Source organism: Salminus brasiliensis, chromosome 1 (genome assembly GCF_030463535.1).
Source record: "Salminus brasiliensis chromosome 1, fSalBra1.hap2, whole genome shotgun sequence".
NCBI lineage: Eukaryota > Metazoa > Chordata > Actinopteri > Characiformes > Bryconidae > Salminus > Salminus brasiliensis.
The window spans coordinates 51237748-51262157 of NC_132878.1; the positions used below are offsets into that span (position 1 = coordinate 51237748).

Sequence of the window (24410 nt, forward strand, 5' to 3'; positions counted from 1 at the left end):
TCATGTGCGGCTGCTCCACAGCGCCTCATCCTGGCATAGTGTTTCTCTGGAGATTATACACGCTGTGCGTGCATGTGTGCATTTGAACAACTATATAAAGCAGTGGTTTAATCTTAACTACATTTTTAATTCCATTTTTGTGTTTAAATTTATTACATAATGTTGGCTAACTGCATCTGTATTGCGTTGCGCCTTCAGTAGTTTTGACCCGCTACTTCTTATACTTTAGTTATTATTTCATTGCAGTAACAATTTGTTGTTGTTGAGTTTGAGTTTGGGCCACACTCACATTTACACACTTTCCACTGAAATTGAATAGAGGCGCAGCACAGGTTTACATTCTTTATTCAAGAAACACAATTTGCATATAATGGGAATCTGAGCAGCAGCATGATGCTTTAGCTTTATCCGGATAGGCTCCCACCCCACATCCCCATTGTTGGTATAAACAACTACTATAGTGCACAGGAACAACTTTATGAGGGGCCATGTACCAGTAATGTTGAGTTCAGAATAGGGAAGCCTTGTGTCTGTATTGAGATAAGCTGATAGGGTCTGGATTTGGTCCTACTACACTGGCAGTCTGGTACAGAAGTTTACAAGCTTGGCATCATGGCTGAATAGGCTCATTCCCTTTTACACTTTTACAAACAAGCTGTTGTTTAGATTGTGGAAAAGCCCATGTTTTAGCCAGAATGCCTGAGGATAGAGCGCTGAGCTTTAAAGACGTACTCCAGTGTTTTTCAGCCTAGCGACCACATCTGTAGCATATATTTTATTACCTTGTACCTAGAAAAGAACAGTATGCCCATTGTCTCCAAACAGACTCACAGTAAAGCCAATGGGTATATGCTGAAGCATGTTCCCACTGGCATCTGTTCTGAGTCCACAGGTTTTCTGTTCCCTTCTGTCCATTGCAATTAAGCACAAACTACAGAACTGGCAAACGGCGATCAACGCTGGAGTATTCCTTAAAGGTTATGATGACAAGCCGTCAAGCAACAGCGCTTCCAGACAGATATATCCAGAGGACAGAATCCAGTGGATCATTTTGACGATTGGCAGTTTAACAGTCAGAAAACTTCTATAATGTAACCACAGACAATGCATGAGAAGAGACAGTCTGTAATTTAGGAATGGTGGGGACATCAGCACATCAGTTGGATTCATATAAACAGATACTCTGAAGGGGAGTTTCACAGACTAAGCCCAAGCCTGGACTAAGTCAGTTTGTAACGATGAAACATCATTGGCGCTGCAGTTCAGGTCAGGACAAAAAAAAAAAAAAAAAAAAAAAAAGTACTTTAGAATTGGACTTAATACCTCACCCAGAAAAGTGATGCTATACAGAGCCTTTATTTAATAGAAAACCCAGGGGTAAATATACATAGCTGACTGGCGTCTTTGTTAAATGTGAAGACCAATGTGGAGACCAATAAGACAAGCAGTTAGCTCATTTAGCATCCAGCTGTGAAAAGTACTAGAAATGTACACTCACTGAGCACTTTATTAGGAACACTATTCAAACACAGTGCAGGGCTGCTTTTTGTAGATTTTTCAGGAGCACTTTCATTCTGAGAACCTCCCGTAGTACCACATCCCAAAACTACTGCATCAGAGTGGAAAGGCCACAGAATAACAGAAATCATGGCCATGTAAAGGAAACCAGTCTGATGAGACATGTGCTCTGTGATGTAGTGTGGTGCATTTTCATGCTGGGAGTAGCCAATAGACAGAGGGTATAATTTTGGCCATGAAGGGATGCACATGGTCACTAGTCTGAGGCATTCAACCAATAATTGATGAACTGGTATTAACAGGGCCAAAGCATGTCAAGAAAACACTGCCCACACCATAACCCCACCACCATCTGAAAAATAAAGGTCTCGGTGGGCGTAACAGACCAGTGTCACATATCAGATCAGTCTATAATTTTACAAGCCAGAAGTCCACACCCAGCCCTAATGTGACATGGAATATCTAGATTTTTATTCATTTATTTTGTTTAATATCATCCAACTTATTAATGATGTTTCCCCATTGGTTCCTAAATTCTAGAGTGCCTCATGGTTCAAGTCAATGGCCCCTCATTAGAAGTGAAGTTTAAGAAAAGAACTACAGAAAAAAAAGTAGGAGGAGTAAGCATACATGTACTGAACTAAAACGACACCAAAGGAGAAAAAAAGAACACCAATCAGAAGTGGTTGTTGGCTTTAGAAGACAAAGCGAGGGGTCATTTTTAACAGTAAACAGCTTTTCTTCCAGATAAGCTTAATCTGTCCATCAACATCTCATTTGATCTACTAACACAAATACTCAAATGTTAAACCATCAAACAGGTCTAGAGAGAAGATGACTTGCAAGACTTTGATGACTTGTCTGTGTTGATTTCCAAGGAAGAGACGAGACATCATGGTGTTGAGCAAACAGCTCATTCCGTTGTCACCAGGGACGAGGACGTGGCCTTCACAACAACTCAGGATTCTTCTTTCTAGAGCCGAGAAGTTGGAATCCCCAGCAGATCTGGAGGTTAACTAAAAGGCATCTATCTTGGGTCTGGTATCACAGATCATAGCATGGTCTATCTTCCCCCCTCTCCCTCTGTCTTTCAGAGCGAGTTAGGCAAGAAGAACAATGCTTGATCAAAAAGAAGTAGTCAATAAGAGGTCAATAAGAGGTCAATAAGAGCTGTGCAATAATGAGCAGCCAAGTCCAGCATAATAGGAATTAACCTTGGACACCACTCACTGGATAATAAAATAATAATAATAATAATCCAATTTGGCTTTTAGTTTTCTCCATTTGTACCATTTTGCTCACAACTGTAAACCAAAAACCAGGATAGCATTAATTCTTTGCGAGCAACACAGCATAGCACTCCTTATAACAGCACACCCGCCACAGTAGATACCATATACGGTACAGTGTACAGTATATATATATATATATATATATATATATATATGTATATTACAAAAAAATCAAACAAACAAAAAGATACTTCCCCATTAAACCTCCCATGCTGTCAAATGCAACGACACGTACAAAGAGGGCACAACCTAATAACTTGGCCGCACACTCAAGCATACGCGCAAACACACACTCGCATGCACACGTCTACGCACATGGAAGTATAAACATCTAGGAATAAACACCATCTCAAGACAATCAAAAATTCAATATTCATATACACTGTTGCCCATCTGTAAGGTTGAACAAGGTTTATTGCCATTTGAGCCCACGGGGACGAGGATCTGTCAGATCAGCTCGATTGTGAAGGAGGAACCAACCACATTTGAATCAATTCATCTATGCAAATGAAGCATCCAGAGAACCTAAAGCATGCTCTTTGAGCACATGCGGGCATGCACGCTCTCTCACACACACACACACACACACACACACACACACACACACACACACACTTTCCCACCTGCTATGTTATGCTATGCTAATCCCTTTAGTCGCTGCCCCTTTCCACCCAAAAATGTCCAGGTAACAGAGACGGTACAATAAAATACAATTTCTTATTTCTAAACAGAGACGAGACAAAAAATAAATAATTTGCTTTGTGCAAACAAACGCTTAGTAACTCTTCCCCCAATGCCCCTCACTGGAGGTGGGAGAGAGCATATGAGGGCTAGGAGGATGTAGGAACACACACAAGCACGCGCGCACACACGCAAATACACTCACACTTGCTTGCGCACACACACACACTCGCACACACGCACACTTTTCAGGTAGGTACGCCGAGTGCCGTCCCGAGACTGGTGAAGGGATATCCACGTCATGGAACGTCTCTCTCTAGAAGCAGAGAAATCAGCAGTCATTAAGAGATCTCCCACTAACCTATCATATGACCCAGTCTTCAGTCTGCAGTCAACAACACAGGGCTCACAGTGTTTCCTTGTATGTATATACACACAACTCACAAACATTTTAGGAGTATTTGGATTTCGGGTGAAATTTCAGGATGAACCTAAAATGCACTGTAACTATTACAGGTGAACTTAATGTGACCTTCTCCAAACATCTGAGCGTCAGTCCAACATGTCCAACTGTTCAATATTTCAGTACTTTTTGCATGACTTGCTGTTCTCCTACAAGGAGCTTAACGGCAAAATTCACAACAGGTGCTGCGCAGAAACGTTGGCTGCCAACGATGAAGGAGACGCCAACGAGAGCGATATGCAGTAGATCAACCACTGTCGTGGTGGTGGTGGTGTTACAGTGTTGGTAGGTGTGTCTATTCAACTAAGAACTGTCCTACACTACAGTCACAAGCCCATACTACTTAAATAACATCATTCATCCAGTCATTGTGCCTCAGCACAGGCCCAATTTCATCTTCATGAACGACAATGCCCCAGCTCATCGAGGTCACATCATTAGGGAATGGCTGCTGGAGACTCGGGTACCTCAAATGGAGTGGCCTGCACTTTCTCCAGACCTGAATCCCTGGGATCAGCAAAGCTGCCGTGTAGAGGCTTGTAACTCTGTAACCCCAGAACCTCAAAGACCTGAGGGCCACCCTTTAAGAGGAGTGGGATGCCATGCCTCAGCAGTCAATAAGTTGACTTCACAGATTCACATTATGTCAACAATCATAATTTTTTCTTAACTTTTTAATTTTCCTATTAGGTGTAATGAAAAATGGAAAACACTGGTGAATATCAGAATCTTTGTAAAAAAATTAACTGCATAAGTAGGTTTTAAGAAGACATTTTGACCATTAAGAGTATCAATATCACTATCACTCTTAAAGCTGATTAATCTTTCTGAGTAAATGTATGCCTGTATATCTAGGAACACATGGGTGCCAAATGTGCAGGTGTCTGCCAACATACTTGTACATAACATAAACATGCATGCTAGAAGGCATAGTGTTAATGCTAGTGGTTAGTCCTTGTATCGTTTGAATCATCCTGCCCCAACAATACCAGAGAGACAATACCAGTGTTGTCATTTGATGCTTAGCTCTGTGGATATACACACAGCTTAGTAAGCAAAGTCTCTGGCGGTGGCATAAATACGCACACGTGCATCTACACAAAATAATAAATCATTATTATTAAAATATGCTATAGCTGTGTATAAATTGTCTCTAAACCCCATACTGGTATAACTGTGGTGTTTACACCAAAACAGGAAATTAAATCCTGGTCTTCAGTGTATGGGGGTAATGGTGTTATCCACTCTTATATCCATCTGAGTGAGTTTAGAAGAATGGAAATGCTCTGGTCACTAGTTTCAGCAAATTATATTTAAAATTATAAATTATAGTACACCAAGCCTGAATGATAATGATAATAATAATAATAATGTTTTCCATTTATTGTTATAAATAATGTATCAGCTGCCAATATATTGTGTAGACCTACATATAATATATAATCAATGCAGCACAGAAGACAAGGCACTAGAGTTACTACAGCGTTTGGGGATGCTTTCTGTGGGTATCAGATGTTCTAGTTGTCTGTATGAGAGTGTGTTTGTGTGCATTGTACCTCTGTGTGTGTGTGCTTGTGTTGCACTTGTGTAGCCTGTTCGTGCTTGGTGGCGATGAAGACTATCCAGAATGCTCTCAGCCAATCGTCTTACATCACTGTGTGTTTCAGGATGTGACCTCACTGCCTCCAGATGCTGCAGCCCACCTTCCTCCAGCAGCATACTGCAGTACCGTGCAGCTACACGGACAAGGACACACACACACACACACACACACACACACACACACACACACACACACACACACACACACACACTTATGGATGCACATGCACAACTCCTTATTTATCATCATTCTAACCACAGCTATAACTGAAGGGTGGCATTTCCAACATTAAAACCAGAGGAACAGTTTCTGTTGGTGTGTCTCTCACCGTTCTTGCTGCACACATGCTGCATGGCCCAGGCCGCCCACAGCTGAACGCCGGGGGTCTGGAAGCACTCCAGTAGGGGGAAGAATGGGTTAAATGACCTGAAAGTCAATATGAACACAGTAACCGTTACGCATTTGTCTGAGTTCCAAGCAGTGTGGGTCAGGATTGGAAGACTGCAGCAACAACAGAGGTTTCTTACCTATAGGCCACCATCTCACATTCCGGCGTGGGCCACTTCAGAATCGCTGAGTGCTGAAAGAAGAAGACGACCACATCAGTGAACATGCTTACAGCCTATTTCAGCTGGATTTTACTGACTGGATCCAGAATCATTCTATGCAATGTCTGTCTGACCAGTAATAATCTGGACGTGAGTGACCGTTTGTAATTCACTGAATGTGAAGCTACCTCGGTAAGAGCAGACCTGTTCAGACTGACCTCACAACAATGAAAAAATAAAACCTGCTAAGCTAACAATACCTGCTAACACACTGCTGAAAGTTTGGGCACCCTGCATGGTGAGTATCATAGTCTGTAAATGCTTTTTTGTAGCCAGATAAGACTCCTTCAATTCTCGTTTGGGGTTGAGATTCCTGGGTTGTCTTGCACCGCTGCTCATTTAAGGTGTGTCTACAGACTTAGGTCAGTGGACTGTGAAAATCTTTTGAGACATGTTTAGGATCAGTATTCTCTTCCCTCTTAAGCTTTTTTTGTATGTATGTGTGTGTGTGTGTGTGTGTGTGATGTTTGCTTTCTCGATTTGCAGGTATTTAACTGAATCAGTTCGTCCCTCTGCCAGTAAAATGTTCCCCATGCTACTGGCTGCAACACACCCTCAAAGCACAATGGACCCACCCATGTGTTTAACAGCTGGAGAGGCGTTCTTCAGTATTTAATATTGCACCAAATATTTCTTTGCTAATCCAGACTTGCACCATTCCTGTTAACTACCATTTCTTAATCAGCCCAGGGGCCACTGGCTGCTGACTGTTGGAAAAGGGTTTAAGAGAGTCAGAGGTTGCATCCTAACTGTATACTATACACCAATACTGTAAGTTATCTACTGAATACTAATCTTTATAGTGGGAGTTTGGCAGGTCACTATACATATATTAATGTACTGACCTGTTTTCTACGAACATGAAGTGCTATTATGCCAGCATATGGTTCTCCAGCGCCATTTTTCCACCATTTTCTTCTAATAATTGCTCCAGAAAGTAATTCCGCTGAGTATATGAGTATACTTCAACACCTATGCCACATATTTCATACTCAAAAATGCACGCTGAGTGTTTATGAGGCAATTTGCATCACCTGGTCTTTCTTAATAACATTTATGAACAAGTCATAGCCCTAATGAGCTAATTATTGTCTAAGTCCATGTTGGAGGGTGCCCAAACTTTGTCATGGTGCTTCTTTCCATTTTTCCCCCCACTTTAAAATGACAAGAGCACACATACACACACACCCACACTGACATACGTACCAGCTGCTCCAACAGTGTGGCTCTGAGGGGCAGGTCGAGGGTCCACACTGTTTCCCCGCGAGAAGTGAGGTGGGCCAGAATTCCTGCAGCGAAGTAGCTCACCTCCACTTCAGGACTGTGCAGCAGAGAGCGGATATGATCCAGAAAGCCCTGTACCATCAGCTCTGCATGTAGCTCTCCCACCTCAGCTATGTTATTCTGAAACATCACACACACACACACACACACACACACACACACACACACACACACACACACACACAAGCTTACACCTATGGAACAGTACTAGGATCATCATCATCATCATCATCATCACACAAAACCGACACACATCTGACTTTTCCCACCATGTTAAGAAAAAGGGAGAAAGGCTAGAACAGCAGCATCTGTGCAGTAATTAGCCCTGTAAGCATCCCTGTCCTGCCCACATGGGTACGAGCTTTCTAAATAAAGGAATCCATTAGCATAAGCCTGTAGTGTGACTCAGTCAGGCAAATGATCATTCCTGCCCAAAGCGCTGGCTGACTTTCCTCTGCTCCTTTCTTATCAGAGCACTGCTGGGTGCTGCCCGTTTCAAATGAACACCAAAGAAACATGAAGGCACTCCCTTTTCTCGCTCAGACACAAGCTATGCACCACATGAACCAGTGACTCACAAGCCCTGTTTGGATAGGATTTTTTTTATAAATTTTTGTTTTTACATGTGGAGGTGGGTAATGTAATTATTACTGGCGTGTCTCAGCATATGTAGTGATTTTAGTCTAGTACGATCCTGTGAAGTCACTTTTACAGACTCGGAGTAAAGATTCAGACGCCTTTTACCTTCAATAAAACAAGCCAGAAATTAACCCCAGGTTATATCCATCCCATGCTGATTGGCATGTTGGTAAATATTCCACTCTCAGATATGGAGGCGTTTAGCTGGGCTGCAACGTTCAGCACAAATCAAGCAGGTTGTACAAGCCTGTGGCAAATGTGGAAACCCTCGAGCCTTATACACAGCAACATTCATGTCTCGAAGATTTTTTTAAAGGACTTCTGTGAGGAGCTAACTCCATCTCTGTCATTTATACTGAGATTACTTCAGTCACCAACATCACAGAAGTCCTGCAGTAGGACTACATTACCCCACCTCCAACTGTAAGGCTAATCCTGTCTGAATGGGGCTTTACACAAACTGTCATAAACAATTTCTCACCAGTAAGCCAAGGACCTTCTGCTGAATGGAAGACTCGGAAGGGAAGGACTGGAGGAAAGCAGAAAGAAGCAACTTCATTAATATGATGGCATCATTATTCAAATGCTGAATGAACTGACATGCTTTAAATAGGACTCCAATTAGACTTCACATCTGCTTATCGTTACCATCGCAACTAAGTGTTGCAAGGTTTCAATATGACAGCAGCTTGCACATACAGGAGCTACATATATGAGTGTTGTGTTATCAGTGTATACCTCCAGCACTTTGATAAAGAGCTCCAGGCCCTGGTTCTCTATGAAGTGTCTACAGGTGGTGGGCGACTCATCTGTCAAGTTCCATAGAGCACTGAGCGTGAACTTTAACGTAGCGTCCACCGTGCCCTGAGACGTCTTCTGCCGCACAATGTGCAGGAGTTGCTGGAGAGAGGGAGTGAGAGAGATACTAGTTAAGCAAGCAGGAGGTCAGCGGTGGACACCAATGCAATGCAGTGTTCCACATCATCACATTACGTTAGTTCTATTTATTCCCAGTATGGTGATCAAGCTTGCAATTCACCTTAACAATAAACAGCTCTGCTCCCAACTGTGCTGTCTGCTCGGTAGACAGCTGATGGAAAAAGCAAACAGAGAGAGACAGAGATGGAGATTAGTTGTCAGTTGCAGGGAATTTGAACTTTTAACCTGACTACTGCTTGAATGATGAACATGCTTAATGAGGCCGCAGATCTGACAGCAAGACTGACGCCGAACCGACATGGGTGACATTCGTGTTAGAAAAACAAACTCTCCATCTGTGTCGGCTCACCTTGGCAGCCAGGATGGATATGATGGCCACTGCCATCCTCTGCATGTTTTGATCTTCATGGTTACATAACCACTGCATGACCAGCTTAGCAGCATCAAACCTGATTGACATACAGACAAAACATTCAAATCATACACAATTTTGACTTAAAAGTACAGAAAAATACATCACAGCAGTAGTAATGCTTAGTATTCCCCTGATATGCAAACTAAATATCTATAAAACAGAAATTACATTTCTCATTTTGAGATTATTGAAGCAATGAATGATTATCTCCGCATTACTAACTAAGTGATTCTACATCCTAAGGGGTTTTTATCTTTTTATCCCCTGATTTTTACCCATTTTATCCCCAATTTGGGTCTCCAATTACACAACCCATCCATATTCTCCCCCTAGCACATGCAATGCTCACGACACAGGGAGGTTCAAGACCGGCACACGCCTCCTCTGACATGTGCGGAGCCAGCCAGCGCCTCTTTTTCTAAACTGAAAGTGAAGTCTACTCATCCTAGAGCTCACCCACCCCCTGAACAATCCCATAATAGTTGTTTTTTAACAATCTATCATTTGAGAGGATTTCACCTGTTAACACAGCATTTTTTTTTTGCTGTGCAGCTTTGATCCAAGCATAAGTAAACACAGAGTGGCATTAAGAGGTATTATAATTAGCTGCGGACGGACCTGTTGAAGGGTACCTCCTGCAGGATACGGTCACTGCAGAGAGAGAGCAGGCAGTTCTTCTGCAACTACAGGAACAAAAACATAGGACTAGTTATTTCACCACATATCATACACAACAGACCACAACTTCCCTATTCCCTGATGAACGTGTGTTTCTGGAAGTCATTATTACTACTTTGAAAAAGGAGGAGACTTGAGAAGTCCCTGTGCTTTTTGAAAGACAACTGTGAAGAATAAAAACCAACCTCTGTGAAGAAAAGCTCGGTTTTGGGGCAACCACTACAAACCACTACAAACCACTACAAATGTCTACTGCTGTGGGGATAAGGGCTGTGACTTTGTGTGACATATAGAACAGATCGGTTTACATTCTCTGTAACTGGATAAAAAACGACCTGGTTGATGTGCCATACTTGGGAGAACCGAACATTCGAATGCTGGAGTTGTTTATGCTTGTCTGGTCGGTGTGCTCTGGCCCTTACACAGGGTCAGCTTTCACTGTTGAAAGATTGATTACAAACATCCACACTCAAGCATTTAAGAACTCCAAAATATTTATTCCCATATTTCTAGCATGGTATGATGTTATTAAGGCAATATGTCATGAGATACTGTGGGTCATTGTAATTTTATCATATGTAAAGGGAGGTAAAATCCTCATTCTACTTCAACTCTCAATATACTGGAGGGTCCACACCAGCAGTAACAACAAGTCTGTTAACAGCACTGTGGTTATAATCACTTGCATTAATAAGAGAATTCAGTTGTTACGATATGTGCATGTGTATGGGTATTATATATTGTAAAATATTCCAGAATTGTACATTTTATAACAACATTTAACATACCGTCTGTCTATACGGTGCTGGCTGTTCTGTCTGTAAGTCACACACAAATCATGGAGCGTACAAAAAAAAATTGGAATGGTCGGATTGTTGGTGGTGTATCGAAATTTATGAAAATGTATGAAAGAATTTACACTGACATTTACAGCATCTGACTGAAGCTCTCATCCAGAGGATCAGTCAAATGCATCTGGGTCATCACAGGTAGATGAATGTAGTGTTAATGTAGTGTAGTGTAGTGCCAGGAAAACCAAAAAGCTGATAGTGGACTTCAGGAAACAGGAGATCACACCACATGTGTGGCAAAGAAAGCACAACAGCCTATGCACATCATTGAGGTTCAGCTTCCAAACCTTCTTGATTTATACACCAGCAGCTGCCAGAGAAGGTCCAGGAGGATTTTTAAGGACTCCACCCACCCATTCCACTGCCTGTTCTCACAGCTGCCCAGCAGCAAGAGATACAGAAGCATGAAAACAGGAACCAGTCAGTTCAGAGACAGCTTCTACCCTGAAGCAATTAGGCTGCTGAACGAACAATAGTGCAGTGTACTTGTCCACAATCCACAAGCCATCTCATCTGTACCATCACACCTCCACAAACCACCCCATACAAACACATTCTGCGTCCTGCACTTACTACTGGAACTACTATGCTCACACAGCAGCCACAAAGACTTCTCCCCACACCTACACTACACTTGTATTCACACCTTATCCAGTGCCTTTTGTAAATAATGTAAACATTCAGACTGTATAGAACATGTACTGTAAACTCAGTACAATAATGGAAATAGAGAGTATGTGCAGTGTGTGGTGTGTGTATAATCTAAGGTAATGCGTAAATATTCGGTGATTTGTAATAATATACTCAGCTGTTAGGTCAAGAAGTGTGTGATCACTCATGGCAAGTTTGTTATACTGTGTATGCATGTTGCATGTGCTGATGTAAGTCATCAGTAAATTCGGGAGGTGCATAGTAGGATGTACTTCAGTGAATGAGTGTATCAGAGTACCTGTTGGTGGTTAGGGAAGGTCTTCATGGCCTCTAGCAGCAGCTGGGTGACGTTGCCTAAAAGACGCACAGGCATTCCAAAGGCCAGGTCCTGTTTAGTGAGGTTGAAGACGCAGGCACTGGCTGCCAATTGCACGTTCAGGGTGGTGGGGTGGTTCTTCATCCCCAGTGCCACTAGCTAAGGCAGAGAAAGGGAAAAGCAGTGATTGACCGAGAGCAGGGAGTGACCAGACAACAAGGACAGGGCTGTTAATGAAAGTTATACAACATCCTCTGCAGGGAAGTGTTGCTGTGGTATATCTCAGGGGTGAATCTTGCAAGGGGATTGTGGGCTAATGCAATTCAATTTCTATTTTGTTTTCCTCATAAATTTGTATTTTTTTTATATTTCTATTTTAGTAATATATATTTATAGTATAAAGACTTAAAGACTGGGCATTGATTTAAGAATCGTGTAGTTTTCACCCACCATAAATATTACACTTTGGCATCCAAGACTAAATGTTTAGGCTCCCCTAGTCTAGAGCGAGAAAGTCATGAACCCAATGTAAACATAAGATAACACAAACTTGCACTGCAAAGTCGCTCTTAAGTGTAGCTCTGGTTGGTGAAACAGGCATGAAAATGCAAAACGGCCTTGGATACAATCGTTTGGTGCAGCTGGGCTATTCAAAATACAATGTCAATAGTTCATTTCGAGCTGACTTGGATGGAAATATCAAAAATGGTGAGGTCTAGAAGAAGAGTCTAAGAGCAAAGAGCAAAAATATCCTGATTCCAGTGCAATACTTTTTGCAAATTTTGCAAATGTAAGGGATGCACTGGAATAATTTTATTGATCATTTTTGTCCGAAACTAAAAAGAGTGAAACATTTGGCAGAAGGCAGAATACGGGATACAGAAAAGGTGTAAGGTGTTTTTTCACCTTTCCATAAATAAAATAGCCTACATTTTATTTTGCTTTTCAAATCTTTTTTTTGGTTGCAAAACTACAATTTGAAAATTGTGTGTTTTGATTTCAAGTGATAAATTAAAGCTGAAGTGATGTAACTCTTTGCAGATGTACCCGCCATTTCCTACGGTCATTCTTGGGTCATTCTCTGACACCATGAAATACTTTCACACAGTAAACATGTTTGCTGCATTTACAAAGAGTGCCTCACTCTGTGCTGGTTGCGATTTGATTGTGTCACCAAATACATCATTGTTCAGTATAAATAATTTCGGCTGCCAAATATTTAATGCATCCCTAGCAAATATGCTCGACTGGTGATGTGGTGGACTGAATCTATTGAAGCATTTATAAGCACAGAGAGAGACTTAAAACAGAAGCACATGCAGAGCAGAGAGAATTATAGAGAGTGCGGGTGATAGAAACGAACAAAGTATCAGCTGTGTGGTGGAGAGAGCACAAATAGGGGTGAGTGACCTGTGACTCATCATCGGGTTGGCTATATTAAGATAAAAGCACAGCTCTGAGAGTGTGTGGGAGGACTGCAGTGAGGAGAAAAAGACAGCATGTGCGACTGCGTGCATACTTTGAGGATGTCAGGCCGAGCTTTCTCCATCACGTGTGTGAGGCTGAAGAGATGGAAGAGCGCCTCCCTTACGAAACCCTCACGCTCACTGTAGCGCCTCAGAGCCTCGCAAATCTGCGTCTCGTTGGCCTCTCCGGTCACCTGTAGGCAAGAACACATAGACACATGCTCAGTCAGATAGGACAGAATTACATTAAGCTACCTCTCTGCTTGAACTAGAGATGCTCAGACGTGGGAATTTTGGGCCAATTCAGACATCCAGTTTGTTCCTTAGGTATGTCCATGTTAAGGTCAGTGCTATTACAGATGCATGCAGGATCTATTAAATATGACTAAATTCACCTGAATTAGCATTGTGGAGAAATGTAACATTAGGCAGAGGGTTATAAAATGTCCCCTAATGATGAATGTTTAAGACATTTACATTAAAATAACTGCCATTCTGTTTCTCAATCCATTTTAGCAGAGCAAGAATTTTACTCCCTCAATAGGAATGCAGAAGAAGTCTAGCCGGTCACTCATCACAGAACAACAACTCAGACAATTAGCTGGCTACATTCTGTGCTGGGATTATGCAGAGTAAAATGTGAATTTGAGGAATTTGCCTCTAAATAAAGGCAAAAAAGGCCAGACCTTCATCAGCAATGTTACTGATTTGACATTCTGCTTTCTTAACACCACTCTATGTCAAACAATATGAAAAATATATATGATGAGACTTTTTGGTCAGTTTGCTCATCTCTCCTAACCCACCTTCAAGCTGCCCTCTCCTGACAGGAAGTCGGAGAAGCCTGCGTCGGTAGCCAACAGACCCACAAAGGTCATGCCCGGTCTCTCCTCCACGAAAGCCCTGACTGCCGCATCGGTCACCTGCTTACGCCCCGAAATATCCAGAGACACCAGTGCTGGGAGGATGCCTGTAGTCTCCAGCAGTTGACGCGCCACGTCTGACGTGAACTGCTTATCATCTGAGATGTCTAGATGCTGCAAGCCCTCCAGCTGTCCAAGAGAAAGGTGAAGTTTGTTTTTTTGTTTTTTTAAGAAACTTAAGAAAACAAATATTTCGGTTGTGAATTCACTTCAGAAGAGACTGGGGAACACTAGACCGGCCATAGCTGTAGTGTAGTAGTAGTTTCAATAATCAAGCACTAGCTTCCTCTTTTAAAACATGCTGACTACAAGCGTAACTTTTAGAGGCTTGCTAAAAGACCCACTACTGTACAATGAGTGCTTAGTCCACAGTTCCCCTTTATATAAAAGTAATTAGCTAATTACACTATGAGCTACAGTTGAGTCACCTGCCCTGAGCAACTCTTTAGCGCACCTTTACAAATGTTCTACATTTCTGGTCTCTGAATGTGTGCATGTGTTATGTAAAACCTATTACACAATACTACCAGAGCTAAAGGCTGGCGTGCGCGTCTTCCGAATCAAAAGTCACTGCAAGTGGAACTTGGAAAAGAACAAAGCACCCCACTGTACTCTCTAGGAATCCTGGCCATGGACGGTTGTGACATCACCAGGGGCCGTGACCTCTAATAGGACCAACTCTGAGACAGCTGCGCCACTCTGGAGGCCTGATCTGACTAGCAATCTTAACCTAACATATTTTATAGTGTTATAACAGTTTAAAACACAGCTTTTATGGTTTACACACTGTAATGGTCATTTAATAGATGGTCATAACATAACATAATAAAATAATTCTAAAAATCAATAAGCAGCCCTAATATTTCATATTTCGAACTCTGGAATACTGACCTGACTGAGGACAGCCAACAGCTGGGCGGTGGTCATCTCCAGCCGTTTGAGCTGATGCATGGTGAGGTAACGGAGCCTTGCCTTGAGCCCCAACAGTGGTGTGAGGTTGGTCACTGAGGTGTTGGAGATGTCCAGGCTCTCTAGGCGGGGCAGCAAGCACACTTCGACCAGGCCCGAATCGTAGAAGTCCACGTTGGAGATGCTGAGCGCCCGCAGGCCCTGCAGGGAGCTGAAGCAGCGGCGACTGGGCTCCTCCAATGATGACATGGTTAGCCCATTCAGAACCAGCCGCTGCAGGCTCTCGCAAAGGCCCTTGTTGGCGGAGAGGCCGCGCAGGATGTCAGTGATGGTGAGGTCAGCGTTGACACGCGAGGCATCCAGCTCCAGCAGCCGGTGCGGGCAGAGGGCACGCTGGAAGGCTTCAGACGAGATGCGGGCAGTGCGGATGCAGGCACGCCGCAGCCGGAGCTGCTGGCAACTGCAGAATATACCCACTGTGCTGTCATTCAGCAAGCCTGTCAGGACAGGGAAGAGGATGTTTACTGTACCGTTTGGCATGTACACCATTACGAATTTATCACTATTCATCAGTTACTTCTTTTTCGTACGCTGAATCGTACAATGACTGTGGTGGACTTCCTTCTGCTTATGGAAATTAGTACTAAGTACTATAGGGGCTGTCCTTGAGCAAGGCCCTTAACCCTCTCTGCTCTCGAGTGTGCTCACTGTCCACTGTGTGTTCTCTGCACATATGGGTTAAATGAGAAAGTGTCTAAACACAAATGGTAATTGTGGTTGTCTTTGTCTTCATTCTGAAAAAAAGGTATTAACTATTTAACATTAATAATACAACAGTATAAGCAAAATCCAGGCTGCTACTAGTAGTGGGAGTCACTGGAGACCAAACACTAACTTAAATGTGCTTTAAATGGTTATTTGAGCAATGGCATAGAAAACTACCATCTGGTTCCAGAAAGAACCATGTTTGTAATAGGGATGTGAGCGCAAAACACCCTTTAGAGGTATAAGGAACCTTTGCTGGATGTAAGAGCTTATTCACACTTGCACCAAAATTGCTTCTTCTACTGAATTCCTAATAGAACCCTTATTAGCACCAAAATGTGTTTGCTAGAACATACCATTGCCACAAAGCAATTCTATTGCAATTAGTAAAAATGTATCATTATGAGATGAGAGTAATACGTATTACAATGTATGATCTTTGACTGCAAATTACTATTTATAATTAATTGAAATAATTCCTATTGCAATTCTGCCAAACAGAACTGAAGTAGGCAGAGCAGCCTCCTCATACTTATGTACATAAGAAGCTTTTATTGGTAATGAATCACACAGTGTCAGGAGTTCATTTGGGGCTAAAAAACAACTTAACATGCTTTAAGATGAGTGTGTGATGACGTAGGCATGCAGTTTGCATTATGCTAATTGGTGGGGTATGGGACACAGTTATTAAAATTTTAATGTAGATAACCTGTTATTATCAGCTATCTATTGTGACTATTACAACAGCTTGCAATTTCCTGATGGCAATATAACTAAGGTGGGCCAGCTCCTAATATCACTGAATCATTTCTAATAGTAACTACATGCTACTACATAAACTGCACAGGCAGCATTCAACACTGTTAACACCCGACACTTCTCATCTATCATTTTGTTGTACATCAGAATATTTCCAAACTGGCTAACTGGTCTCCATCTTCTGGACATGCTTACCCAGTTTCCACTCCGATCTCATGTACCAAAGCATTCTTACTGAAAATGCATGTTATTATCTCTCCCTAATGGGCTTCATAGTATTTGTGTGTGTGTGTGTGTGTGTGTATTAGCTGGTGACGTTCTGTTTGAATAGCTTGTATTTAAGTGTAAGCTTTTCTAAAAACATATCAGCATTCATTTAAATCATGATAATATTTTATGATATCAATTATCAAAGGCTTACAGCTTTTTTAAAACCAGCTTGCCCCAAAAGGAGCTTGAATTTGCGCTCACCCTCTGTGGCCATCTTGCAGAGCAGCTGATCAGCGAGCTCCTGAGGGAAGATCAGAGGTTCGCGGAGGCACAGGGAGCCATCATCAAACTTCTTACAGAACAGCTCCAGCCTGGAGCTCACCAGTGACAGGCACAGGTCAATCAGAGACGCCGGGGATGCCTCGTCCTGGAACAAAACACCCCTTTCAACTCTCAGCACAAAACTACAAGCCATGCTTTGTAATGATTTCCTGAAGGGCCACTAGCCATTTCACACAGTATGTCTAACAGACCCTCTCCATCTGAAACAGAAAGTATGGCACTGCCACACTTTGCCACACATAATACAGCAAATCTACAGTTCCCTAAGCTTGAGCAGGGAGAGGGTCACAATATAATCATGGTCATAACTTCAGTTCTATTCTCAGTCTCAAAATGATATTGTAATACGATGAACTCACTGAAACCTTCAATATTTTAAAGTAGACTACGGTATGGACTCGGGCTGCACAATATATCATATTAGCATCATCACTGCAAGGTTACTCGTATTTCAGAGGTGGGCCAATGCAGTGTTAGGAGTCTTGCCCAAAGACGTATTGGTGTAGCTCAGGTAAGTCACCCAGACTGGGAATCGAACCCAGGTCTCCCACATGGTGTAATAGCTCGCTAGCAAGTAGTGGAGTTATCTGTTGTGCCATACCAACCACACATTGCAGGATGTGCAATGTCTTCTGCAATGTCATGTTTTTAGCTGCTTATTACAAAAGGGAAATTCACACCGTTCTCATTTTCCATGACACATCTTCCAGAGGCAGCTCAATATTGCTTATTTTACTCTGGGGAATGTTCCTGTATGCTTATTAATATTCCCAAAATAATGCAATGTCAATGTTTCTCCAATATTGCGCATCCTTAGGATGACCAGATGTCCTGTGGACAATCACAATCCACCAGACATTAACTCAATCCCTAATTAAACGTGCTCCTTGCCTCACACAGCAATGACAGACGAGCTTTCTGCTTCTCCCTCTGGTAATGGGTAACTTAGAGGTTAGGGAGGTCACTCAAAACCTGTGTGCGCGACGATTCTGGGCATTTGAGCTGTTTAAAGGGCTGCTGAAGGTGGTCTCATACGTGTGCTTCCCTTTCCAGATCCACATCTACACATTATAACGGTCACAGTTTACCACGTTACCCCCAATACTGCAAAACCGAGGAGCTTCGAGACTACAGACCGTTCAGATCTGTAGTCTGGATAATAAGGCTGTACTTTTACGCGTCACCACTGTAGCTAGCTGAAGCGGTTTTACGCAGTAAAGCAATCATGAAGAAGCCACAGTCTCTAAAGGTCAGAGATCACTCTCCTCCTAAACGGGCTCGACATCACAGCACTATCAGGCTTCACCACTGCTGTGTGACAGTTTTCAGTAAAGTTAGCTAGCTAGCTTTTCAGCTCCGGTTACGCGTTCATTTCCTTCTCTACGATCAGACAGTAAACGAGCAGAGCCGTGTAGCTGCGAGCTCTGGCTCAACCAGAACCAGAAAAAGGTCTCACTCACCATCGTTAGAAAGTTGGGGGTATGCAGTACGCGTCTATGAGCCACAAGGTAGGACACAAAAAAAAAACAGTCCAAAATGAGCGCTAGCAGGCTGGCTAGTGTGTCCAACCGAGAACACAGCCGACAGCTCTGGTTAGCAGGTTAGCCGCTCAGCCAGCAGTTAGCTAGCTAGCACTAGGTGGCTCAGCACAACTTGTTGGTATTTGATCGCCGCGAAGCCCCGCCGTGTCCTGTCTCCTCCGAAGCATTTTCCTTTGGACCTTCGGTGGCAGCAGTGGCTGTCTCTCCTAACATGGTGATAGATCCGGGGGCATTTTGCGTGCTATTTCGCTCGGAAGTAACGCTGCAGCTGCGCCTGAGCAAGTAAACAAGGTCGCCACACGGGAACCACATCGCCGCGGACGGAGGCGGGGCGTACGGAAGCCGGGTGGCGCGGAGCAGCTGAGCAGCAGCAGCAGCAGGAGGAAGCAAGCAAGGGAGCGAGCGAGCTAGCAAGCACTTCGAGATATTTTATCCATGCTCAGTGGTTTTCTGCAGCTTTGTGAAACCATCAGATCGTCCTTAAGCTGGCTTGTTACCTCTGTGTTTGAGCTACCCCTCCTGAATGACAGGAGACGTTGAAGTCCATTCATGTTTCGCTCTGACAGCTAGCTAGCTAGCTAGCCACAGACCAAGGTCACACACACGTTAGATACACACTGGCAGCTAACACGTGAAGTTGGCAAACGTAGCGTTAGCTAGCTAATTTACATAGATATACTCAGTATTCCTCACAGAATGGCTGGACTGATCAATTTTGAGGACGAAAGCGAGGTTAAGCAGTTTTTAGACAACCTGGGAGTGGAGTACAGCTATCAGTGCTATCGAGAGAAAGACCCTGAAGGTACAGTAAGCTCTGCTAGACTACAGCGCTGTCCTGCTTTCACAGTGCTGAACAGTAGTGTCTCGCTATTTTTCACAGTGCAGTAACGACTCAGGTATAACTGTAGATTTAAAAAACTCCTGTAGATTTCAGTATTACCAGCTCACTGCCTGCCTGACTAAGCAGATGAAGTAATATGTAGCTAGCCTGTTGCTCCCCAACTCTGCTCATTAACAGGTTTGCCTGATGCACACAGTCATGTCTCTTGCTTTTTCAGGTTGCCACAGGTTGGCAGATTACTTGGAGGGCGTGAAGAAAAACTACGAGGCCACAGCTCAGGTCCTCAAGCAGAACTGTGAGGTGAATGGCCACGGCGAGAGCTGCTACAAGCTTGGAGCTTACCATGTTACAGGCAAAGGTAAAGTAAAGACAGTGCTTCTTTACAGGTACTGTCATTTTAGAGATGTACTGTGCTTTGTTAACTTCAGGTGAAGATGTTCAGAAGGTCAGAAGGAGTCATTTCTGAGTCATAGAGAGCAGATCAGGAATTACAACAGAGATGGCATTAAATATTTCAATATCTGGACTAATTTAAATGGCAATTTTACAGGTTTAATTAAGACTAACACCTCTTTAGTCTTTTTTTGCTACAAAACACTTTACACAATGATGCCATTTACTGCAAAACTGTGTCGGAATTCTATTTCCATCAATATAATTTCTGATTTCACATATTATTGTAAATTCCATGCCTTTGGATAAACGACTGATCTGGTCATTCTGTTTATTCTATGTTATGTCCCTCTGAGCCACTAGGGTGGGGATCCTGTTCCCTGAGCTGTTGAGCTGCTGAGAACTTGTCATTTCTAAAAGCTGCAGCCTTTTCTTGACATCTCTGTCTCTCTTTCTCTCTGTCTGTCTGTGAGAGCTGACTCTTGTCTCCTCCAGCTAGTCCAGCTATTGCTATGCTGGGTGTGTTTGTTTTTTCTGTGTTTTTTTTTTTTTTCAAACTGCACACTTCTACACTTTCATTACTACACTAACATAAGTACCCAATACATTTATTAGCCTTTGTGTTCGCTGTAGGAAGCAGGTAATGAGAAGGAAATCCACTACATACTAAATTAATGACTCAGAAAAATGTATGATTTCTGTTGAAGATTATGTGAAATAAAGCTGTTACAAAAGCTGGCAGTAAAATTAATACAGTTTTTGTGTCCTGTAAAGGTGCTATTTTGTAGAGATGGTGTTTTGTTTATGTGAAATTCAAGCTGGATGTTTAATATAACAGACCTGAACAGTTTGATACACGTGTCCACCTGGACAGCTTTTTAAATGAGGCATAGTACAGGACAGCCAATCAGTCTTTTTTCACATATATTGCATACATGCACACCAATCAGGCATCACATTAACACAACCTCCTTGTTTCCATGCTCACTGTCCATTCTGTCAGCTCCACTGACCATGTAAGAGCACTTTGTAGGTGTATAAATACAGACCATCTGTTTCTCTGCATACTTTGTTAGCCTTTTTCCACCTTGTTCTTTGATGCTCAGGACTTTATAGGACCACCTGATATGGTGGTGGTGGTTTGTTAGTGTGTGTTACGAGTGAAGCTGAACTAATGGGCTAAGTGTAGAAACAAGAAGGTGGTGTTAATGTGATGACTGATCAGTGTATGTGCGAAAAATGTAAGGACTGATTGGCTAAAGGACATCAGTTCTAAGGGACATAATAAGAGAGGGGGGGGGGGGGTAGGCTTTAACTTAGTCCTGTGTGGACTACATTAATTCAATGGACCTGTGTTCTTTTTGCCTTTACCAGGTGGGGTGACAGAGTGTCTGAAAACAGCCTACTCCTGCTTTATGAAGGCCTGCAACACCAAAGGGAAAAAGTCAGTGGATGCTTGCCACAACGTAGGCCTGCTTGCACATGACGGCCGAGCTTTGGAAGGGGGTCCAGACTATGTGGCTGCTCGTCAGTACTACACAAGGGCCTGTGATGCGGGTTTTGCCCCAAGCTGCTTCAACCTGAGCGCCCTCTACATCCAGGGCTCAGCAGGGGTGGACAAAAACATGCCTCTGGCTCTGAAGTACGCCATGCGGGCCTGTGAGCTGGGCCATGTTTGGGCCTGCTCCAACGCCAGCCGCATGTACAAACTGGGTGACGGCACAGAGAAGGATGACCAGAAGGCAGAGGAGCTGAAGAACAGAGCAAAGGAACTCCACGGACAACAGAAAGAGCGTCAGCTAAAATTCGGAGAGTGAGAGGGAGAGAAACAGTTGGACTCATGTTGACATCTGTGTATCCAGTGATGGGCTGCATTTCAAAGACTGTGTAGCAGTACCTCGGTTATAACTGTGCCATTGCATTGATGGTATGCCTTTTGTAAATCTAGCCTTTTGTTATCTGCAGGTGGATCCAGGCATTTCGGCAGGCACTGAGCTTTGATTTCAGTGATCCTTTGTCTCAACTAGGTTGGCACCTGGGAACAGTGCTGAAGTTAATAAACATGAAAAGTAAAGAATGTCAATTAAACATATTCTTTAAAACCTTACATCTGTTTAGTTGTGTGTGATGTGACTGATTATGTATTTAGGTATCAGGTGACTTTAGGTAGTTTTTTAGGTACTAAATTTCACAGTCAGTCTTTAATTCAATAAAAAGCATCCTCAGGTAACATAGTGTTACATTTCAATAGCTTCATATAGAGATATATTCAATAATATGGCCCTGTTTCTTTTATTTTGATCCTTTATACATCATATTTCGTTCTTACGAAATTAATTGATAGGTATGTGCTCACATTACTGTGGACTTGTGCCCAAACATGTTGAATGCCTGATCAAGCAGCATGGCTAATTTTCAACTGCAGTCTGTGCAGTTCCCAGGCCACGTCAAAAATAGTATAAAACCTACTGGCTACAAGATGGTTTATGCTGGTCTGGTTTTGATTGAAACACACACCAAAATGTGTGTGTGTGTACAGCTCTGGAAAAAATTGAGACCACTTTTTTTTCACCATAGTGATTTCTGAATGCTCTCAAGTCCAGATATAGCACTATAATATTAGCATTGTGTTGTTTAAATTTCAGTAATATCTTCTTTGCATTATAATTATTATAATCATTTCTTTGCATTATTTGAGCAGTTATTTTTGAGCAGCTTCTGCAAATAAATGCTCTAAATAGAAATATGAAATATTTGAAAATATGTTGTCCATGGTTTATGAAATTCAATGCAAATGTTAATTTCCCCACAACACATTTCCTATAAATAGTAAAACCAGGGAAACTAATAATGCAGGGGGGGGGGTCTCTTCATTTTTATCTGGAGCTGTATAGAACTAAACATTGTATCTCCAAAATATTAACAAGAAAGCCAAGCACACTGTTCATTTAAGGCAATGCAAAATTATATTTAAAAACTATTTAAAATGAGATACTGACAAGCCAAGACCTCGATTTATTCTCAGTCTGTCCTGTGTGTACCATTACTTGATATCCTACAATACCAGAATCTACCCTACATAACTGAGTGAGAAATGAAATTAACTGCATTTAATATAGTGCTACATACACACCATCACATATAATAAAAAGAGTGGTCTAAATATAGACCATGCTTATTTAGAGCTGTGTGGCTAATGTGGCTAAAAGGTAGGCTAATGGGGGTGCATGTCATCGAATATGGTTTTGGGTGAGATAGGGCTGGTTTTCCAGACAGGGATTAAGCCTCGGCCTGAACTACATCCCTCTCCGGCCTATGGAATATTACTGTCTACTAGTCTCATGGCTCCAATACAAAACTGAAGAAGCAAACTCCAGGCATTAAAACACGTCTTAGTTGGTTGAGAAGATTCTAAATAAGGAGTAAATAATGTCCATTTCTGGGTAAAATGCTTTTTTTTTCATTTTTAAACCAAACACAACCCTCAGCTCTAACTGATCTGCAGCCCAGCCTGCAACAGAGTGGCCAGTGTGGTCCAGCAGAGGGCGCTCAACTCTAACAAAACCCATTAAAGCCATTTGAGCAGCCCCCTTCTCTCCCAACACGGAATACAGCGTGAATTAGGCACATGTCGTTTTTTCTTTCTCATGTGAAATTAGTGTGTTTTTTGTAATCAAGTGTTTTTTTTTCGTCCATCTTTCATGTGAAACTATGAAACTATATGTTTAAAAATATTTATTTATGTTTAAATGTAACCACTCGAATACATCCGTAAAATCTCTTTGCTCAACCTTACTGTTTATTTGAGCAGTTTTCCTCTCCTGCCCCTTTTTTTCCTTTCCTTTATCGGATGGATGTAAACTCGGCTGACTCGTGCACGCGCGGTTCAGCCCAGTCCTGTCGTTAAGACGCTGCTCTCCCCGTTGGGAGTGTTGTGGAGTAGCCGGTGCCCCTCCACGCACAGGCGGCCAACCGCCTGATACCACCTCCGATAAGGCTGCAGTAGCGCCGACCGCAGGTTGCCGCCGGAGCTCCGCCCCTCTCCATCCCGCCGGTCAGACCCACACACACACACACACACACGCATCGACACGCTTGGAAACACTTGTCTTGCGGGGGCAGAGGAGTTACCGTTGAAGCGATTAAAGCTACAAAATCGAGCGGAACTGTCAACAGTTCACAGGAGGCCACGGAGCACAGTGCGCAGGCAGGTCAGTTTTTGTGTTCGCTGGTCTTCAGCAGCTGTGTGGTAGCGGGAGTCTCGCTAACAGCTAACCGAGCTAACGACCCGCTTTCGGAGGTAGCTCATTTTTAAATCCTGCG

At 42.7% G+C, this 24410-nt stretch overlaps 3 protein-coding genes across 6 annotated transcripts in view; 2 read left to right on the forward strand and 1 right to left on the reverse strand.

The window, feature by feature from the left end:
- Positions 1–328: 328 nt before the first annotated feature.
- zyg11 (zyg-11 family member, cell cycle regulator) lies at positions 329–19161 on the reverse strand. Of its 2 annotated transcripts, XM_072681971.1 has the most exons (16): positions 18773–19161; positions 17232–17397; positions 15219–15733; positions 14211–14456; positions 13458–13598; positions 11921–12097; positions 10061–10125; positions 9377–9476; positions 9128–9178; positions 8827–8988; positions 8570–8617; positions 7372–7569; positions 6085–6137; positions 5886–5983; positions 5511–5690; positions 329–3807 (listed from the first exon to the last, which is right to left on the reverse strand). In XM_072681971.1, exons 1-16 carry the CDS (start codon positions 18773–18775, stop codon positions 3791–3793), a joined length of 2220 nt encoding a protein of 739 aa, XP_072538072.1. In that variant the 5' UTR covers positions 18776–19161; the 3' UTR covers positions 329–3790. The 2 variants fall into 2 exon arrangements, with proteins under 2 accessions (XP_072538072.1, XP_072538062.1); XM_072681961.1 differs by having other exon boundaries at positions 329–5690.
- On the forward strand, positions 18574–22188 carry coa7 (cytochrome c oxidase assembly factor 7). Its single transcript, XM_072681996.1, has 3 exons — positions 18574–19655; positions 19912–20052; positions 21462–22188. The coding sequence occupies exons 1-3, from the start codon at positions 19550–19552 to the stop codon at positions 21902–21904; spliced, it is 690 nt and encodes a 229-aa protein (XP_072538097.1). The 5' UTR covers positions 18574–19549; the 3' UTR covers positions 21905–22188.
- Positions 22189–24076: 1888 nt separating this feature from the next.
- Positions 24077–24410, forward strand: part of ralgps2 (Ral GEF with PH domain and SH3 binding motif 2) — a 134326-nt gene continuing 133992 nt past the window's right edge. For 2 of the 3 annotated variants that reach the window (XM_072682021.1, XM_072682042.1), the window contains exon 1: positions 24077–24298. The gene's annotated coding sequence lies outside the window, so the exon portion shown is untranslated. The remainder of the gene's footprint in view (positions 24299–24410) is intronic. The other variant, XM_072682029.1, reaches the window with a different exon arrangement.